Source organism: Bufo bufo, chromosome 4, assembly GCF_905171765.1.
Source record: "Bufo bufo chromosome 4, aBufBuf1.1, whole genome shotgun sequence".
NCBI lineage: Eukaryota > Metazoa > Chordata > Amphibia > Anura > Bufonidae > Bufo > Bufo bufo.
In genome coordinates, this window is record NC_053392.1 from 199,255,616 (window position 1) to 199,275,846 (window position 20,231).

The 20,231-nt window shown below is 41.8% G+C and overlaps 1 protein-coding gene across 2 annotated transcripts in view; it reads left to right on the forward strand.

The window, feature by feature from the left end:
- Positions 1 to 13,730, forward strand: part of SKIL (SKI like proto-oncogene) — a 32,256-nt gene extending 18,526 nt beyond the window's left edge. For both annotated transcript variants that reach the window (XM_040428217.1, XM_040428218.1), the window contains exons 4-7: positions 2,484 to 2,728; positions 5,923 to 6,083; positions 7,014 to 7,238; positions 11,318 to 13,730. In XM_040428217.1, coding sequence (XP_040284151.1) covers positions 2,484 to 2,728; positions 5,923 to 6,083; positions 7,014 to 7,238; positions 11,318 to 11,479 — 793 coding nt within the window. In that variant the 3' untranslated portion in view covers positions 11,480 to 13,730. The remainder of the gene's footprint in view (positions 1 to 2,483; positions 2,729 to 5,922; positions 6,084 to 7,013; positions 7,239 to 11,317) is intronic.
- The last annotated feature ends 6,501 nt before the right edge of the window (positions 13,731 to 20,231 follow it).

A 20,231-nucleotide genomic window follows, 5' to 3' on the forward strand; every position in this document is an offset into this window, starting at 1 on the left:
CAGCCATCATTGCGAATTGTCACTTTGCTCCTTGCAGTGCCTAAGGAAGTGAAGAAGGGAAAAGGAGCAGAACGTAATGTGAATATTGGGCAATGGTAACACCACGTTTGGTGTCTGGCCCATATACATTTCTATTCAAATGTATTGCAAAGTGGTGTAAAGCGGAAAATCGCTATTTTGTTAGTTTGAGATGGATCACTTTTATAATCATAGCTACAAGAAGGAAGAAAATATGACAACTAAATGAAGTCATTTTTTTCGGTTGAAGGCGATTTATGTCTTCATGCTGCTAAAAATTTGCCTGGTTGCTGGGGCCTGTATCCCTCCCACTCAGGCCATGCTAGCTAATTTTCCACGCTGACTACCTGCAGCGAAACAGATGCCTTCTATAAATATTAATGGATTATATGAAGTCTGAATTACATTAGGTGTTGAATGTCAGTGAATGCTGATGATTGAACAGATATCGCTTATCTGGAAGTTATACAGATGTTACATATGTCCTTGGGCATACATGGAAAACAGGCATGTGTATTGGGAGCAAAGTTTCCCTTTAAAGGGGTTGCTAGGTGTTAGGAGAAATATAGTTTACTCATTGCATACCATTTTCTAACACTAACATCTCTGCTTGATGAAAGTGAGCGGAAATATGTGGTTACATTTCTAGCCCTCCTAACACAACTGAGGGATTGCTAGGAAGTGATCCCGTATTGTGCTGAGCCGGTCCTATGTATATGTTAATAGAGGCCCCTAGGCTTCACTAGATCTGGTTGTATATTCTCCAGATTCTCCCTTGTGATCCAGTTGGCATATGCCTATCGGAGGCCAACACCGTTGGTGGTACAACTGGGCTCCTTTTTGAACTGTTCATATAGGCATGCACAGTTCCTCGAACACCCAAATCGCTCTGTCTCATAGAAATTCATGAAGGTCTCCACTCACCCCAAGGAGCCTACAGACATGCATGTCTCCACTTAGGAATATGAGTGAATATTTAATGGGCGTAAATCATTCCTGTTAGGATCGATGTGTTAATAATTTTTATAATTGCATTTGATATGACTGTGTACCTTTTCATCCCTGTCTCCTGGACAGCAAAGGCTATGTGATAAGTAGAGATGAGCGAATCGACTTTGGATGAAACATCTGAAGTCGATTCGCATTATACTTCGTTTGAATACCGTACGTAGCGAACTCTGGTTCGGAATAGGTTTTTAACAGTAGAAATACATTTTTTAAGTTACTATCCGAAGTCTCGTGAGACTTCATGAAGTAATAACTTCGTCTTATCTGAGCCAATACATTTTAATACAGTACAGGGGGCGCTCGTGCCGTACAGTATTCAAATGAAGTTTTATGTGGATCGACTTCGGATGTTGCATCCAAAGTCAATTTGCTCATCCCTAGTGATAAGTTAGTCCGTGTTTCATCAGTGATTGGGCTCATGCACACGACTGTATGCCCTCTGAGACATGCGGTCCGTGAGCGGGCCATATGTCCCAGAGCGGCATACATTGTGCGCATGGGAGCACACAACATCATAGGTTACTATGATGCTGTGCGCATGGGAGCACACAACATCATAGGTTACTATGATGCTGTGCGCATCGGGCCACCCGTGGGACTATTGTCCCGCACTCATATGATATTATGATGCTGTGTGCTCCCGTGCGTACGATGTATGGCTGCTCACGGAGGGCATACGGTAGTGTGCATGAGCCCTTTGTCAATCGAAACCATGAATGAAGCCTACACAGAGATGAGGTATAATCCGAATGATTTGCACCTGTGATTTTGACCCACACTTTGTTTTGGCTCACAATCTCTGATGTGTGGATAAAGCCTTAAGCTGCCCATACACCTATCTCTCCCCTGACTCCCTCCCGGTTCCCCCCGTACAAGTTCAGCTTGGCCGAATGTGTGTGTGTGTGTGTATTCTATGGGCAGAGGGGAGAAAGCTGTTGCCAGACACTTTTGGCGATGGTTTATCTCCCAAGAGAATATTTTTATTTCTCCCCATCCATGTCTCCCAGACATCATCTGTTGGGGAGAGTCGGGAGTTCCTCACACACATTAGTGTGTCGGCGGAACCCACCAAGTGTGTATGGCCAGCTTTAGACTTTACGTTTTTCTCCTCTTTATTTCATAACTGTGTTTGCAGATGTATGTATATCTATTTTTGTAACTAAATACTTATTCTTGTGCATATTAAAACCTAAAACTTTAGTTGTTGCCCTAACGAACCAAGCATTCTTTATAGAATATACATAAGTGCGGCTGGTGGTACTGTGTGCCACATTTATCATCAATGACTAGGTTGAATTTACTAAGGTGTTTTTTTTTTTTTTTTGTTTTTTTTTTACCCCATTGACCCTTTCATTCACCTGTTTTGGGTGGAAGATGCAGAACACAATGATTTTTAATATAATTTTACATTTTTTGTTCTTTGTTTTAATGTTTAAGGTTTGTTGTTTCTTTTTCAGTTACTATCTCTACATGTATGACAAAGTGGTGGCACCGAATGTGTCCCTTTCTGCTGGTGTATCTCAATGTAAGGACTCCAAACCCCTAAGAAGAGACACAGAGACAAATAAGCAGTCAGTAGCGGAGTCTGAAAACCAGGCCCGGAGCACAAAACATAAATCTGCTACCTCATACCCTGACCTCTCCATGGAGGAGCAGGAGAGCGTAGATCTGAAAACCGATACACAGTCCAGTAATAGACAACGTAAGTACAGCATGTGGAAGCCAGAACCTGTACTCCAAGGAATACTGCAAGATGCCCTGATTAACAGCTTAGTTTTCTGTTGATACGTGGAATTATCTCCCTGATTGTTTTGCCGTCCCTGAGGATGTGACATAATGTGATAAGACATAGAAACCGCCATACAGCTGTACTGGAGAGGCGGCAGATGAATGATGTTGTTGTTGTCATCATCAATCAGTACAAAATATGCTGAAAATGATATAAAAATACATTAGGCTGTATTGCACAGTGGAGCACATAAAGAGTAGTGGTCGGAACTCCATTTTCTGATACAGAGCTCCAAACCCACTGCATGAATGGACACGTGTGGCATATCTTCAGCTCTCTCTATTCACTTCTATTGAGTTACGAAGACAAGTAGCTCCATTGATTCTCTGTCTGGGTTTGGTGGTCAGTGGCCACTTCCCTAGGGGAGCATATTTGCAGGACCCCTGCACTCCACATAGATGCAGAGGTTCCAGAGCAGGCACCCACGTACATCAATCTTTTATGGCATATCCTGTGGATTTGTGACAATACCCCTTTACTCCATACTGTATTATGTATTCAATGGCCCACATTTATTAATGTCAGTGCACCTAGAAAAGGCTTGTAAATTGTGGCCAAAATTTGACCCATCTGGGTTTAAAGAAATGATCTGTCCCTGTCTTGACAAGGGGGCATGGCTTCACAGAAAAGAGGTGTGACCTAATGTGACAATTAGCTTCAAAATTGTGCCTCAATTCTGGCATAAAATTTTGTCTGAAACTAAGCTAACCAATAAAAGTATAGAGCTGTACACCAAATAGATTAGCAACGGTGATACATTTGGAGCATGTCTAGACAGTTTATGCTATCTACAGGATTAGTAAATCAGTACCAATGTATATACACTATGCAATGAGCTCCCCCTAGTGGTGGCCGTGGTGAGACTTTATTGCATAACTCCTATGCAGGGAAATTTGGAGCTCTTCATCAGGCACTTTTGGCAGGTTGGACCATAAGTCTATGTAGATATTACAGTATGCGATGGGTTAATCTCCTAGGTATAATCAGCAAATGTCAAACGCGGCGACAGCATTGATGCATGGCCATTAAGGCAGATTAAGGCTAGGTTCTGCGTCAGAGGCTATATTGCAGATTTCAAAAGCAACAGTCTACGATATTTTGTCCGATAAGATGCCAGGTTCTCTAACAGAAACACAACTGACCCCATTCAAGCACTGTTCATTTCTGTAATGTAACGCATCCTGTACTGCCCTTTTTTTATTTTTATTTTTTTCTATTTCCATAATGGAACAGAAAAATGGGGCAGCCTAAACGGGTCAAGCTTTCGTGTTTTTTTTTTTTTTTTGTTTTTTTTTTTGTTTTCTACTTCCTAAGGGTCCATTCACACGTCCGTAATTGTTTTGCAGATCCGCAAAACACAGACACCGGCAATGTGCATTCCGCAATTTGCGGACCGCACATCGCCGGCACTATAATAGAAATTGCCTAATCTTGTCCGTAATTGCGGACAAGAATAGGACACGTTCTATCTTTTTGCGGAAACGGAAGCACGGATGCGGAAGTGCGGATCCGCAAATGCGGATAGCACATTCCGGCCCCATTGAAAATCAATGGGTCTGCACCCGTTCTGCAAAATTGCGTAACGGATGCGGATCCATTTTGCGGACTTGTGAATAGACCCTAAGCAGTAAGTAGTGGGTTTATGACCTATTTGGTTGTTTGTGTTGTCGCTCTGAAGCTTGGAGGTTGGTTACTAATATGATGTCACACGTGGAATCTATTTGATATAAGGGGAAGAAATAATGGATGACGAACACAATTGTTCTCACACATGAACCCTGTTTGCCTGCGTTGTGTGCAGGGATTATTGGAGATGGCTGCATTGAGGAGCTCTATTTATAGGCTCGCCTTGTGAATCTCATGACACCACTCGCATTATTTCTGCCCTGCTGTATACTCGGCTACATTAAAACCACACGAATCGTACAGTTTGCTGCTTTACGGTTCACTTTATGAACAGAGGCATGCAGCTGAAAAAGATTTATTAAACAATCACAGGCTGTAAAAGATGCAGAGAATCTAATGCTCCCTATGTTCTCCCTTTACTGCCTTGCCAATATCCCTGTGCCTGGCAGGACCACCATTTAATCTTCCTTCATAAATGCTGCAAAATCAATAGACTGTTTGAAACGAGCACAGATCCTGATGCATTTTTATTCAGCATGCTTTTTCCAACTCCAAGGAATGTTTTTGTGGAAGGCCTTCAAAGGCAATTGCAATAAACCACCCCACAAAAAATAAATGCTACCTTCCCAGCACATTTGAACGATCTAGTTAAAGGTATTGTATACAGTAATGATATGCCCACACGGCATGGTTATGCTGCTGTTAGGGAACGCGTGCGGCTGACCGCATGTATAATCGTGCCTTTCGAGTGCGTTTCGTTTATCGAATGTTCGTGGTTCTTTAGCATTCTGATGAAAGGGGTTGTGCAGGCAGTATATAGTGATGACCTGTCCTTAGGATAGATCATCATTATCTGATTAGTGGGAGTCCGACACCCCAGTTGATCCACTGTTTGAAGAGGAGGCAGCGCTGCCTGTTGTCTCAGAATTCTCGGCGGCACAGTGTAATTACAAATACTCTCTCCATTCACTTATAATTACACTATCCTACCACTACAGGGGAGACGACGCGCAGTGTAATGAAGAGGAGGCAGCGCTGCCTGTTGTCTCAGAATTCTCGGCGGCACAGTGTAATTACAAATACTCTCTCCATTCACTTATAATTACACTATCCTACCACTACAGGGGAGACGACGCGCAGTGTAATGAAGAGGAAGCAGCGCTTGCACAGAGAGCCACCTGCTCCTCAAGCAGCTGATCAGCAGGGGGTCATGTGTGTTGGACCCCCACAGATCAGATATTGATGACCTATCTTGAGGGTAGGTTATCACTATATACTGTCTGCACAACCCCACTAACTTCATATAGTGATACACGTGGTAAAATATGGTAAACGTATACCCCAAGCAGCTGATCAAATCTATATGAGCCGGTTGTCAGGATCTTTTGCATAACAATGTTCTATGTATGATTTGGCTTTTCCATTGCAGCCTCTTCCTATATCATAATATATAGTCCTCATCCAAGCTCTCTCTGTTGCAGAAACCAGCTCCAATGATGGGGAGAAAGGCAATCCAGTCTGTAAAAAGGAGGAGGTATGCGAGGATGACAAGGGCCACATTATGGAAGAAGTTGTCAAGACGTTCCTAAAACAACAAGAAAAGTTAAATTACATTTTACAGAAGAAGCACCAGATCCAGATGGTAAGCATGACACTTTTTATTGACTATGTGGATGTTTTAGCTCTTTGTGTCTAATACCAGTTATTAATGCACTGGATTACAGCATACCGTCCTAAAATGAAATGACCTCAGTGTGTGAATCGTAAAAATGCTTCTACCAGATAAAGATTGTTAGATAATATGTCAAAAGGAACTGCAAAAAATACCATTATTACAGGATCCTATATGAGAACTATAGGATTGGAGCAAGATTCAGTAAGGCCACTAACTAGTCTGGGCATCTCCGTCTACCCAGCAATCCTCATATTGGAAAAAACTTCTTGAAATAATGAAACTAGGAAACTTCCCTTTTTCATTGATGGGGACCACACCTTCTGTGTGTTGGTGACACTGCAGCAAAACTTTGTGATCTGGGAAATGTCTTCCCAGCCCTGTAGAATAGCTTTGCTTGTGAGTCTAATGGCTTACTGCTTTTACTTACAAGTGTATATTTGGCCGTCCAGTCGGGTTCCTGTTTTTCAGTGTATGTATAATGTTTTAATTTTCAAATTCATTGCATTTACTTGTACTGAGTTACAGCTAGTATTATTGGCTAGAGTTACGCTCACAATCATCCAGCATTTCATGTTTCATTCACAGGGTCTTCTAGGGTCTTGCCCTGCTGATTAGAATTTTGAGAACTGTAGTCTTTACACCAAGCACTGTTTAGTAAGGGGATTTAGAACTGTCCCCTGCATTATAGAAGGTACACTAAGCTTGTTGACTTTCACAGCTATAGGATATAATACAGTTTGTAACTCAGGGCCAGGGCGGAATAAATAATACAATATTTTTAAAAATGTACTCCATAAAATAATTATATACTTTATTTAGGTAGCTAATACCCTTAACAGGAGAGGTTAGAGGTTTGCTTTTTCTTCTCTGTTTTACTTGAAGATTTCTTTCTGATAGGAGGTTGAAATGCTGAGCAGCTCGAAAGCTGTGAAAGAACTGACAATGGAGCAGCAGAGTTTGCAGAAAGAGTTTGAATGTTTGCAGACAGAGCACCTGCAGAAGATGGAAGAGTTGTACGATGAGCAAAGAGACCTGGAGGAGAAGCTCAAACAGGTTAAGAAGCAGAAATGTTCCTGTGATTCTAATGCAGAGCGGGATAAGGAAGCACAGTATGCAAACCAGGTGAGCCAGCATTGCATATACTTCTAGATTTTTATTTTCATATACTTTATAGATTTCCTTTTGGTGGCTTTGTAGTTGTTAGCTGAAGATAATTCTAATAACTACGTTTAACTCCTTAAGGAAATTGCCTAATTTGGTACTTTAAAGGGGTTTTCTGGGGATGAATAACTTTTCACAGGTGCCCTCAGCCTGCCTCCGCTAAGAAAAAATTAAAAAACTGGCTTTAGCCTTGATATGTCCATAATAGACACATCACCAGCTGTGGTTCAGAAGATGGACACATGGGAGCCAGCATGCAGGGCCGGAGCAGCAGGCAACAGGCAAGTATACATCTTTCAATAGCTGAGGCAGGCTACAGGCATCAGTTAAATGTTGGGTATTGCCGGTCATCCCCTATAAGACTTTTTTTTTTTTTTTGATCTCCACATTGCAAAATCCATAAAGTTTTTATTTTTCCGTTTACATAGCCATACAGGGGTTTGTTTTTTGAAGGGCAGATTGTCTATATTTTTTTTATGACCATAATTTTGGGGTGAATTGTCTAACTTTTAAAACCTTTTTGGGCAATGGCATTGTTTTTTGGGTTTTACTTTCATGCTGCAAGTCAGTACAATTATGGAGATACCAAGTTTTATATGGTTTATGTGGAGAGGACCCTGCCAACCCTTAGAAGTTTTCCCATAGCTGTCCCTGTTCATTTGAAGTGGGTAGCCACGAAAAAAAGAAACATGGAAGGGGACACAGCACTACAGCAGCTCTGTGTCCTCTTATTTCTCAAGATCAGATGAAGGCCCCCGGCAGCTGTTCTTGGAACTGCCTGCTTCCGGTGACCGCATTTGTTTTCAGACCGGCTCGCGGCGCAGGCAGAGGTAAGGGCTTACCTGTGCATCGCCGGACTTGTGAGTTAAGATGGCAGCCCGCATGTGTTCGTTGGCGAACACTGCGAACTGGCCATCACTGGTCCCAGAGGTCAGACCCTCACCGATCATCACTTTATAAGATTGGAATAACCCTTTGATTTTAGCTAACAATTGAATTTAAGGTGTATTGTATGGTTTATTGATGCAATTTAAACATTAGAACTAGTAAATTTATTGTGGGTCAAGAGTGCAAGCAGAAATTAGGCTACTTTCACACTAACGTTCGGAGCGGGTCCGTCTGATGTTTCATCAGACGGATCCGCTCCTATAATGCAGACGTTTGCATCCGTTCAGAACGGATCCGTCTGCATTATAACTTAGAAAAATTTCTAAGTGTGAAAGTAGCCTGAACGGATCCGTCCAGACTTTACATTGAAAGTCAATGGGGGGGCGGATCCGTTTGAAGATTGAGCCATATAGTGTCATCTTCAAACGGATCTGTCCCCATTGACTTACATTGTAAGTCTGGACGGATCCGCTTGCCTCCGCACGGCCAGGCAGACACCCGAACGCTGCAAGCAGCGTTCAGGTGTCCGCTCGCTGAGCGGAACGGAGGCTGAACGCTGGCAGACTGATGCATTCTCAGCGGATCCGCCTCCACTCAGAATGCATTAGGGCTGGACGGCTGCGTTCAGGGCCGCTCGTGAGCCCCTTCAAACGGAGCTCACGAGCGGACACCCGAACGCAGGTGTGAAAGTAGCCTTAAAGCCTCCACATCCTTCCTCTGCTGATCACATATCTTAGAATCCTGGTAAACCTGGCATCTACACTTTCCAAACAACTGACAGTGTGTGAAAATGTTATTTATGGAGTGCTATTAATGGAACGGCTAGATGAGTCTACTTTGTAATAAAATTTCTGTTATTCTCATGAAAATACTTATTTGTTATTACATTGTCTATAAAACAGACCGACAAAATATTTTCCTGCTTCTGAGCATTGGCAGATGTTTCTGAATGCTGTCATTGTATAGAGACCATGTTATCGGTTGTAGAACCAAAATGTTTTTTCAGGATTGTTAGTAAATGTTGTGATGCTGCTGTCAGCAGTTCATGACAGTCTCTGTCAGCAGCCTACTGATAGATCATCTGAAGTGCCAACTGCAGGGTGTTAGGTCCCATTTACTCTGCATACTCTAGCTATTAGAAGATTGTTCCAGCATGTAAAGGGGTGATTCCAATTATATAATTTTAAACTCTGCTATAAGTGGGTATCCTTCAGGAACCATTTTACAGTACTACATAAAACACTAAGGGGCACATTTATTAAGAGGACCTTTCATGGGGCCAAACATTATAAACTAAGTATCAGGATACGTAGGGCATAGTGCAGGGATCTAACTGCACTTACTATTTTTTCTGGGTGCCGCTCCGTTCGTCCGTTGTGGCCCCCATTGTGTTCTCCCAACTGGTATGCTAATTTTAGCATCAGAGCAATGAGGAGGAGACTGAGTCTTTCACCGTAGGCGTCTCCTTCTCCCTGGCTGTAGCGCTGTCCAATCACAGCAGAGAGCGTCGTAGCCAGGGAGAAGGTGAGTTTTTTTCTTCTCCCTGGCTGTGGGAGAAGGAGACGCCTACGGTGAAAGACTCGGTCTTCTCCTCATTGCTCCGATGCTAAAATTAGCATACCAGTTGGGAGAATACAATGGGGGCCACAACGGTCGAACGGAGCGGCACCCAGAAAAAATAGTAAGTGCAGTTAGATCCCTGCACTATGCCCTACGTATCCTGATACTTAGTTTATAATGTCTGGACCCATGAAAGGGGTCCTCTTTAAGACCGGCGTTTTAGATGCTGGCCTTTATAAGGGCCCATAGCTGGCGGTGGTTCTGCTGAAGTTATGAAGAGGTACAGGCCTCTCCATAACTTCAGCGCATCCAGCACCAGTTCTAAATGTAAGACCGCTTCCGAGCTGTCTTACATTTAAATTATTGTTCTATGCCTAAACCAGGCGTAGAAAATGATGAATGATTTCCCCGCCCACCCCACGCCCAAAATTTTAGACCTGTTGTGAGCAGGGTGAAGTCGCAGATAGCGGCACAACTAACTGCTGCACCACCACCTGCGCCTGAAATATGCCTAAGGCTACTTTCACACTAGCGTTTTCAATTCCGCTATTGCAATCTGTCATAGGATCTCAATAGTGGAAGAAAATGCTTCAGTCTTGTCCCCATTCATTGTCAAAGGGGACAAAACTGAACGAAACGGAATGCACCAAAATGCATTCCGTTCCGTTTGGTTGCGTCCCCACCGCGTTTTTCTGGCCGCGATGTGGTGCGGAGCAAGACGGATTCGTCATGACCCACAATGTAAGTCAATGGGGACGGATCAGTTTTCTCTGACAATAGAAAACTGATCCGTCCCCCATTGACTTTCAGTAGAGTTCATGACGGATCAGTCTTGGCTATATAAGACATAATACAACCAGATCCGTTCATGACGGATGCAGATTGTATTATTGTAACAAAAGCGTTTTTGCAGATCCGTGACGCATCTGATGCAAAAACCGCTAGTGTGAAAGTACCCTTAGGCGCATTTCAGAATAGTAAATGCGCCCCTAAGTGCTGTATTAGACCTGGAGATAGTCGGCCAGATCATCGCTAAAAAGTGTTCGTAGGAACACTAGTTAACGATGATCTGCCTGTCTAAATGTGCCGCTGATTACATGATGAACGAGCAAACCCCTGTTCATCGATCAATTCAATTTTTAAGCAGGCAAAAAAAAAAAATCATGGTTTGCAAGCGGCAGATCGTGCTGTTTAATCACACTCTGCTGCTGGCTAATAAGGATTCTGTATGGGGACAAGCAATGGCATTAGCGATTGCTCTTCCCCATACTGTGGAGGACATCGCTGCATGTGACGAGCCTCCCTAGCGTCATCCGCGATTCTATGGAGGCTCGTCATCTCCTGCCATTGGCTGCTCCCCCCGACACCGATCTGTGTGCAGGGAGAAGCAGCAGTGGTGGTGCGGGGACCAGGATCGGCGCTGGGAGCGGGGTAAGTATATTACCAGTGAAGGGCCTGGCACATGTGGGGGATTTTGAGAAATTCGATAACCCCTTTAATAATCTGTGTGAATGCCAGAATTGCTACCATGTAATCTAACAGAAATATTGTGCAATGAACTAACGTTGAGATGTGATTGTGTTTTCCTGCAGTTGACAGAACTGCGGCAGAGGCTGGATCAGGCAGAAGCTGACCGGAGAGAACTGCAAGATGAGCTGAGGAGAGAGCGGGAGGCCAGGGAAAAGCTGGAGTTGTTGATAAAGGAGCTGAAGCTTCAGATACTGAAGTCAGCTAAGAATGGTAACGGGGACTAGAAGTTGAAGGTCCCTGACAAGTCATTATACTCAAAACAGGGTTTACATGGTGGCTTGGACTGAATTGTGAGTGGACCAATGTGCTGCATACATGGGGAGGGACTGGTTCTGCTTAGAAGTTTGAAGAGCTGCACTGAGCATGCCTGACATGGAATGACTTCACTTAACTAGTACTTTTCAGCTCGCCCAGCTAACTAAGGAAGTTTTCCTACTGGTTTTGAGCTCTGTAATATGCAGTAAAGTTAACATCAAGCTGTGTCCTAGAAGGCCCTTCCTTGTTAGCATTGCTAATTGGCTTATCAGACTCTAAAGAGCCCGTATGTTGCCACGACTCATTTTTGTGGAGATTTATGATCTCCATCGACTCCAGCATTACATCATAACTGCACTTGGTCTCCATATGTGTGGCAACAACTGGACATCGATCTACTGTCTGCTAGATTCACCATACAAAATGCTGCTACTTGTTTTATCTTGGACTGTGTTACTGGGTGTCATCAATGTTCTCCATTGAGTCTTTTCATAACCTTCTAGCCCTATGGCAGTACATTAATGGTAACCTAAGAAGTCAGTGCATTTCACCAAATTCTTCTATGCATTCGTCGATCATCTTCCAGCATTCATACTGTTGAACGTCTTGAGTCTTTGATAAGCTACACCTTTTACCACCAGTAGACAGCACCATATTATGACAAAGGCTGCACCCAGGCAATAGACTAGAATTTCGTATTTAAACTTTTTCAACAGAATTTTATTTTTTCTGTGAAGAATATAATTTCTACTTGGCAAGAATTTCTCTCTTTCAGTTTCAGGATTAGTAGAGTGTCTGTAGCCTACTAGCTGCTCTCAATGCTTTTTTGTTTTTACACCCAAGAAGTGTATAAGAAATGTACCCGTAGTATTTGCTGATTATTAATGCTCCTCTGGAATAAGCAATATTATTTATAACCCTTCTGTGTCACTTCCCTAGTGTCTGCTTTGTGCATTTCAAAGAGTGCTCCACATAATAAGGTGGACAATAAAATCGATTTAGGTGCATAGCTCTATACTGACTATAGTTGGCCTTATATATCTATACCCGGTCAGAGAAATCCAAGCCTGACAACATAGCATCCATTCCGAGTCCATGATACCAGTGCAGTTGTATCAAAACTAAACTGTGATTGGATGCTAGGGGCAACAAGACCATTTTGTCCTAGACCAGTTTGATATATGAGGCCTAGTTCCTGTCCATTTTATGTAGAAAATATTATGAAAAGATGATTTTATAGTTCAGGTCTGCTATTGTGGTAAAATTGCAGGAAGAGCAAGTCTGGATTTCTTTGTGTATTCCATTTTTTCTAGATGCCTTTTTCCAGGTTGATCAGTTGGAGATAACTCTCTTCATGAATGGCTTTTAATTCTGACCACTATGTGCTGTGGGTGTCTCAAACATTTATATTGGTGCTTAATCAAAGTGCCTGAAACTTTCTAAGTTGGCCATTTACAACTCTAGTTGAAGGGGTTCTCCAAAGTTTTGTAAAATTGACAGGGGGCAGCGCCACTGCACCTCTCCAACAACTAGTGGGCCTGCAGCTGTCACTTGCTGTTCACTGTCCCCATGACCCATGCAGGCAATAACTAGCCTCAACCATCATGTGTCATTCACACACTGAGGCCAGTGATTGGCTGCAGCAGTTATGGAAATGATGAACATGATGTCATCCAAGTGGTGAATACTAGCAGGACATTTTAAAGGAAAGATTTTATTTTAATTTTACACTACCCGTTGCTCCCTGACAGAATCTTTGGGAACCCCTTAGTTAGCCAAGACAGATTTTTTGGGCTGAAAGCCTAGGACAGATTTATCAATGCTAAAGACACAGGTTTTTGGAGTTATACACAAATTTATTTGAGCCCTGTGACTTTTTTTTTTTAAAGGTTGCTGCGTTCACCACAGTATATGTATGACTTTTCTAAAACTGGCAGGAGATCTCTATCCAGCTCGCACCGGTGCTACATTTGCTCGGCACCAGACAAGTTTGAAAACATTCCAGGGCCCGCTGCTGCTACTGGTTGTGATTTTTCATAGTGTGTGGATTCTCACACATAAGGTGAGGGGCCATTGTACCTCCACTTTTGTAAGACCGTTGGCAGTAAATATGCTGCATAGCTGACACTAACCAGCCATATCCATGCCATTGTAATACCCTGTACGAAAGACAAGATTGTGTCCCAAGATACCCGATAACTCCTCTTCACTGTCCTATGTCAGGCTGTGCACAGTCGGCATTAATCTCCACCCTTTTGGCTAAGCTCTGCTTCCTAGCCAGCCACCGGCCAAAGATGGAATAGATCAGCAGGGGATTAACCCCTGTGTTCTCTGCAGGAGTTCTCTGCAATACTTTTAGTATTAATTCCTAAGTTTAGTGTTCCTTTTAACAGCACTTTTTTCACATTCAAAGCATTGATAAATCTACCCTTGTGTTTCTGAGAATGTAGCCGGCCAATTCACTCTTCACTCGCTGCAAATCCTCATGAATGTGACATCACATTACTAGTAAAACGATAGGGTTTAATTTTATGGGTGTAGAACCCAAACACAAAATAGCTGCTGTTGCCGGCTGGCGGCGGGATTCTGTAAAATTACTTAAGTATATATTTTACTGGCTAGAAATCTTTGTGTGGACCTACCTACCTACTTGTCTTTGTCATGACAAAGCCTGACTCTGTAGAATAACAGAAGAGTCTATTACATTCTCTCGAAACCTAGGAACGACACATACTGCTGAAGCCCATAGCCAAAGTATTGTGTTATCCCACTTGCCAACATGGCTGCGTTGCCTTCACTACAGGCAGTTCCACAACCATGGCATCATCTCAGATATAGTAGTGTGAAACACCAGACTACCCTAGCAGTAGTGTGGATATCTGGACTTGCTCTTTAATACTTAACTGAAAATCTGATTATTGGTGCAGTCTAAGGGACCTTTTACAAAGGCCAAGGATTGTGAAATTTTTGGGGAAATCTACTTTTGTACAAACACTCTTTATGGCACTTTTACATGAGCATTTGCTCGTTTGTTGGTCATTGCATCATTCATACAACACCGAAAATCGACGGCATGTGCCACTGACAATATGTGTTTCTGGAAGTATGGAAAGTGAATGGGGGAAGAATGAACATAACTAAGATCATTCTTTCCCCTTTCACTTTGCATCGGTACATGTGTGCAATTTGTGTATCATCGATCAGCATTCTTTGTTGGCCCGCTAATGGGCCATTGTAATAGGAGTCTAAGATGGGGAATTGCGTAGTGTGGCTGCTGATGCTACGGTGCTTTTCCTCTTCTCTGCTTTCTGCATATTGGCAATCTGCTTTATGCAGAATAGCAAAGTCGTGTGAGACAGAATGGTTGGGAAGGATACACAGCATAGGTGCTTGTGCACATGGCCATATAGTGGTTCTGTATTGTTCAGAGCCGTAACAATGCTGCCATAGAGTCCAATGGGCCTTCGTATTGAATAATTTAAAGGTGAAAGAAATGAAACCCAGCAATGAAATCCTACTTATTTGAGTTCTAAAGACTTTAAAGGGTCACTGAGTTTTAGTAAAACTTCTGATATGTCATAGAGACATAGAAAAAGTTTTGATTGGTGGGAGTCTTGAGTGCTGAGACCCCCACCGATCCCTAGAATGAGACGAGAGAAGCTTGCATAGGAAAGGAAGAGAGACGAACTGAATAGTAAGTCTATACGCTCGTCTCCACTCCTTCTCCTCCTTCTAGAGATTGTGGTGGTCTCAGCACTCACTCTCACTGATCAAAATTTTTGATATGTCTGTATAGCAAAAGTTCTATAATAACTCAGTGACCCTTTAAATACCAATAGTTGTGCACCCTTCATCTTTTCTTTTATGTCTCCCCTCATTATATTTATTGCTATGCTGTAATAATACTGTTTATGTTTTTTCAATTACAAATTTGTGTTTTTCTATTTATTACTATTATGGCTGTTGTGTAAATACACAGTTATTTAAATTAGAATATTTTTGGCATATGAAATGATTATATAAATTCATTATGTTATTTTCTACAGATTAACATCCTGAATGATAAAGGAGTTTTATTTGTGTTGATTGAGTTTGTTTTCCTTTTTAACTGTATATATTGTAAACTTTTTGCCAAATCGATATCACCTTGCTGTGAAAGCTTCACAAAAACATACATTGATTGCTTATGTATGTAGCCACATGTAAAGACGATATATTCTGTATTGTCACGTGGTGTATTTGATACAGCATGCTTTTTTTTTGTATATTCGTGTAAAGTGTTTAGCTTTTGATACTGATGCACAATTCTTAGTACATTGACTTTTCTTTTAAAAAGACAGAATAATTGATATAAAGCTTTGATTTGCCAAGCCCAGCTTATAAAGAGGCTTAAAACATCATTTTTTTACTTTTATTTTTAAGTGGGTGTCGAGGCCAGAAAAGGATACATCATATACGTTTTGATACTGGTAATTCCTAGAAGAATCATATTAGTTGTAAAATGCGCTATACACTGCAATCCTGCCAGTTTTTTTTTAATAATTGGGATTTTGTGTAAAAATTGATGGCAGTTTTCATTGACACATTGATTTAGGTTTTTGGGGTCCAGATCTCCATGTTTATGGCATATTTTAGTCTTTAGAGACATCTCAGCAATAGAAAGATGCATATTTGCAACATCGGCATGAATAATCCTTTTACCCATGTCCCTACTAGAGAAGAATTAAAAAAGTGTCCGAAAGCTGTCGCCTATATATATTTATGCTTTGCCATTAAAGTAGTTGTACGGGATTGTGATGTTGATGGCCTATTCTCAGGATCAGTGGAGATCCGACTCCCACCACACCCCACCAATCAGCTGTTTGAAGAGGCTGTGATGCTCTAGTGTGCACTGGGGCCTATTCCATTAGTCACATTGCCTAGGAGCAACTCAGTACCATTCAGGTGAATGGGCCAGAGCTGCAATACCAAGCACAGCCGCTATACAGTGCCGCCACCTCTTCAATCAGCTGATCGGCGGGTTGATGGGAGTTAGATCCTGAGGACAAGCCATCAATATATCCTTGGCAACCCTGTAAGGCATCCAGAATATGTAATATATCTTTGTTAGTGGTCAGGGCAATTAGACTCTGTATTGAGTGCAGTATATGAAGACGGACTTATTACTCAGGGAAGCAGTAGCTAAATATTTTAGGGCATCCCACTATCTACTTAAGGCCCTTATTGCTTGAAATATTATACACAGTGAGACATTTTTGGTCCCCAAGACGTTTTAATATTCAAGTAAAATGGTTCACATATATTGTAGCCATATTAGTCTTTCTAGTGAAAAAAACAAAAAAAATTATAAAAACCTGTTAATAGGGTTATATATGAAACTTGGAAACTACCGGTGAAAACCAAACCTTGAGTATGCAATCCTGAAATGTTAGGGAGGTGTGAGTGGCTATCCTACAGCAGGGCATTCCCTATAGCTGTGATGGCTAACCTCCGGCACTCCAGATGTGGTAAAACCACAACTCCCAAAATGCACACTTGCTTGGCTGTTCTCAGAACTCCATAGAAATGAATAGAACATTCTGGGAGTCGTAGTTTTAGCACTGCTGGAGTGCCGGAGGTTAGCCATCACTGCCTATAGCTTCCCATGAAATGACTACAGACTGTGTTATCTCAGTCTATAGCCAGCATCCCCTACATGTCTAAGGGCAAGCTTGGGGAATGTGAATTTTCTGTGGCTGTCCTCTGTTTGGATTCGTAGAAGAGGTTTACATAATAAAATTAGAGCGGTACACATGAGGACATGTGCCAGCTTTAATTTTCTTCTTGACCATGCACAACGTAATTAAAATACTCCAATTTTCAGCATCACTTACCACTTATCTAATTTCTCTTGCACCAACTATGGCAATATGTGCTCTGCATGTAGATTAGCAGTGTAAATGTTTTTACTGTGGGTTACGCTGGGTTCACACCAGAGCATACTGAACGTACGCTCTGTACGGGCGTTTACAATCGCGCAGCGGAGAGAAGCGAACGCCCATTGTCGCGCGTTCCCGGAAGTCTATGTACGGGAACGTGCGACACTACGCCCCAAAGAAGCTCCTGAACTTCTTGGGGCGTCGGGTGTTTTACAGCGCGATCGTACGCGCTGTAAAACGCCCAGGTGAGAACCATGCCGATAGGGAAGAGTTGGTTTCTCCTTGTTGAGCGTTTTACAGCGCGTAGGAACACGCTGTAAAACTCTCAGGTCTGAACCGGCTGTCAAATGCAAGTTTCTGGTGGTGATATGAAGAACTGCACATGTTTTTGGGCAGTTTAATCATAAAAATCACCTTGGTGTACATGGGGTTAAGAACTATGGAAGATAGCTGCTGCTAATGAGAAGAATGGGGGAGATTTCTCAAACCGGTTTAGAGTGAAACTAGCTTAGTTGCCCATATCAACAAATCAGATTCCATTTTTCATTTTCCACAGGAACCCTCAAAAATAAAAGCTGGAATCTGATTGGTTGCTGTGGGTAACTAAGCCAGTTTTCCTTTGCACCAGTTTGATAAGTCTCCCCCAATGCATTTAATATCAGAGCCGTTGCTTCCTTTGTGTGCCCGTTGGAGTAAAGACTAACGTCTTTCAGTTCTTGTGACACCTGCATCCCTAACATGCAGGGACTTCTAGTATGATATGAATAGAGAATCTACAAATTGCCTATGCCTGCCTAGTTGGAAACCGAAAATGGTTTCTTCAAAGCAGTGCAACAAAATGTAATCCCGTGAAAACAGGAAATGACTCTATGTATGTAAATGTTTTATATAGTCAATGCCCCTGCCTCACTTTATACCTACAGAGAAGCAAAATGGCTGCTACCCCCGACTTGATAGATGGTAATAGATATTTCAAAATTGCATCTATGCACGCTGTAAGGAATGGGGGCAATAGAACGAAATATTTTTGTATGGATTACGTTTCCACCTTTTAAAGGAAACAATTTAGTTTAAAATGAAGTATAGGCTACTGCTTATATATATGAGAAGTCTTTGTGTTACTTGTTTAGGTAGTCAACCAGTTTGCCCATATGACCCCAACTAGATATTTACTTTAATATGACCTTTCAAAATGATACATTTTTGGTATGAATGTTAATGTGTGTGTGTGTTTTTTTTTTTTTTTTTCTTTATTTGCTCTAATGTGAACAGTTCTTGAAGCATCCAGACAATGGGGGACTTGACAGTGTGGCAGTGCAGGCTCAGCCTGGCACTCATAACTGAAATGAAGCAGTTACACCGAAGGCCACAACCCGTTTGGCATACCTACCATATTTGCCTTACCAGAGAAATGTGACTGGTGAGCTTCGTAAATATGACGTTTGTACGGAACCCAATTTTTTTTTAACAACGTGGATAAATATCCCTCATTGTGCTCAGGTTAGCTCAAAACATTATTGGTCAATTCATCCACCGGGGCTAGACTTCTGCAGTCCATAGGAATGTGTATGCCTTTTTGGTGCGACTTTTATATGAAAAGTATGTTAAATAAAAATTGCTGCAAGTTGTATGAAAGTTTTCATTGAAGTTGCCCCAACCTAAATCTGACATTTCAGTGCAGTTACCTCCAGTGCCAGAGGTTTTTTTGTCACCCCAAAAATGTTGAGCCTTGAAGAGTGATATGGGATATATTGTTTCAGGGAGCTGTTTTCATGTAGTAGGGTCTGTGTGGATTCAACAACAGAATGTTATATTGTTGCACAATATTTGTTACTTTGTTTCAAGCGATGTACAGAAAAGCTGGCTTTGTATAATCTCCCTCTCTATAAATTAGAATATTTATCAATCTTGGATCAGTTTATTAAATATTTTTCCTGCACTGCCAAATACTCTATATCTAAGGCTACTTTCACACCAGCGTTTTTACTGGATCCGGCAGGGTTCAGCAAAAACGCTTCCGTTACTGATAATACAACCGTCTGCATCCGTTATGAACGGGTCCGGCAGTATTATCTTTAACTTTGCCAAGACAGATCCGTCATGAACTCCATTGAAAGTCAAAGGGGGCGGATCCGTTTTCTATCGTGACAGATTGTGTAAGAGAAAACGGATCCGTCCCCATTGACTTGCATCATGCTGCAGTTTGCTTTCCGGTATGGAAATGCAACTAAACGGAACGGAATGCATTTTGGAGCATTCCTTTCTGTTCTGTTCAGTTTTGTCCCCATTGACAATGAATGGGGACAAAACTGAAGCGGGTTTTTTTTCCAGTATTGAGCCCCTATGACGGATCTCAATACCGGAAAATTAAAACGCTAGTGTGAAAGTAGCCTAAGAAATATTGTACAAGTACCTGAATTATGGATATTTTCATGCTGCTAAGAGAGTAGACAAGAGTATATGTAGCTTGCATAGATCTTTCCTTTATTGACGTCTTTCTTTATGTGCTGATGTTATACCCTTATATTGCTATATTGAGAAATAATTTAACCTTTCCATGTCATTTTCTTTCATTTTCACCTAAGACTGCTATCTTTACTTGTTGCAAATGGATATTCAGTGCAATAAAAGCCTTGGTCTGTATATAGGAGATGAGACTTTTCTGTATCTAAATCATTCTGGCAATAATTGGCATTTTTGTAGAGGTCACGATATTAAACCTGACCCGATAAAAAAATTCTTGGCTTGTCTATTTCAGCAAATATATTTATTAATTTTTTTTTGCAAATACCATAAATTATCA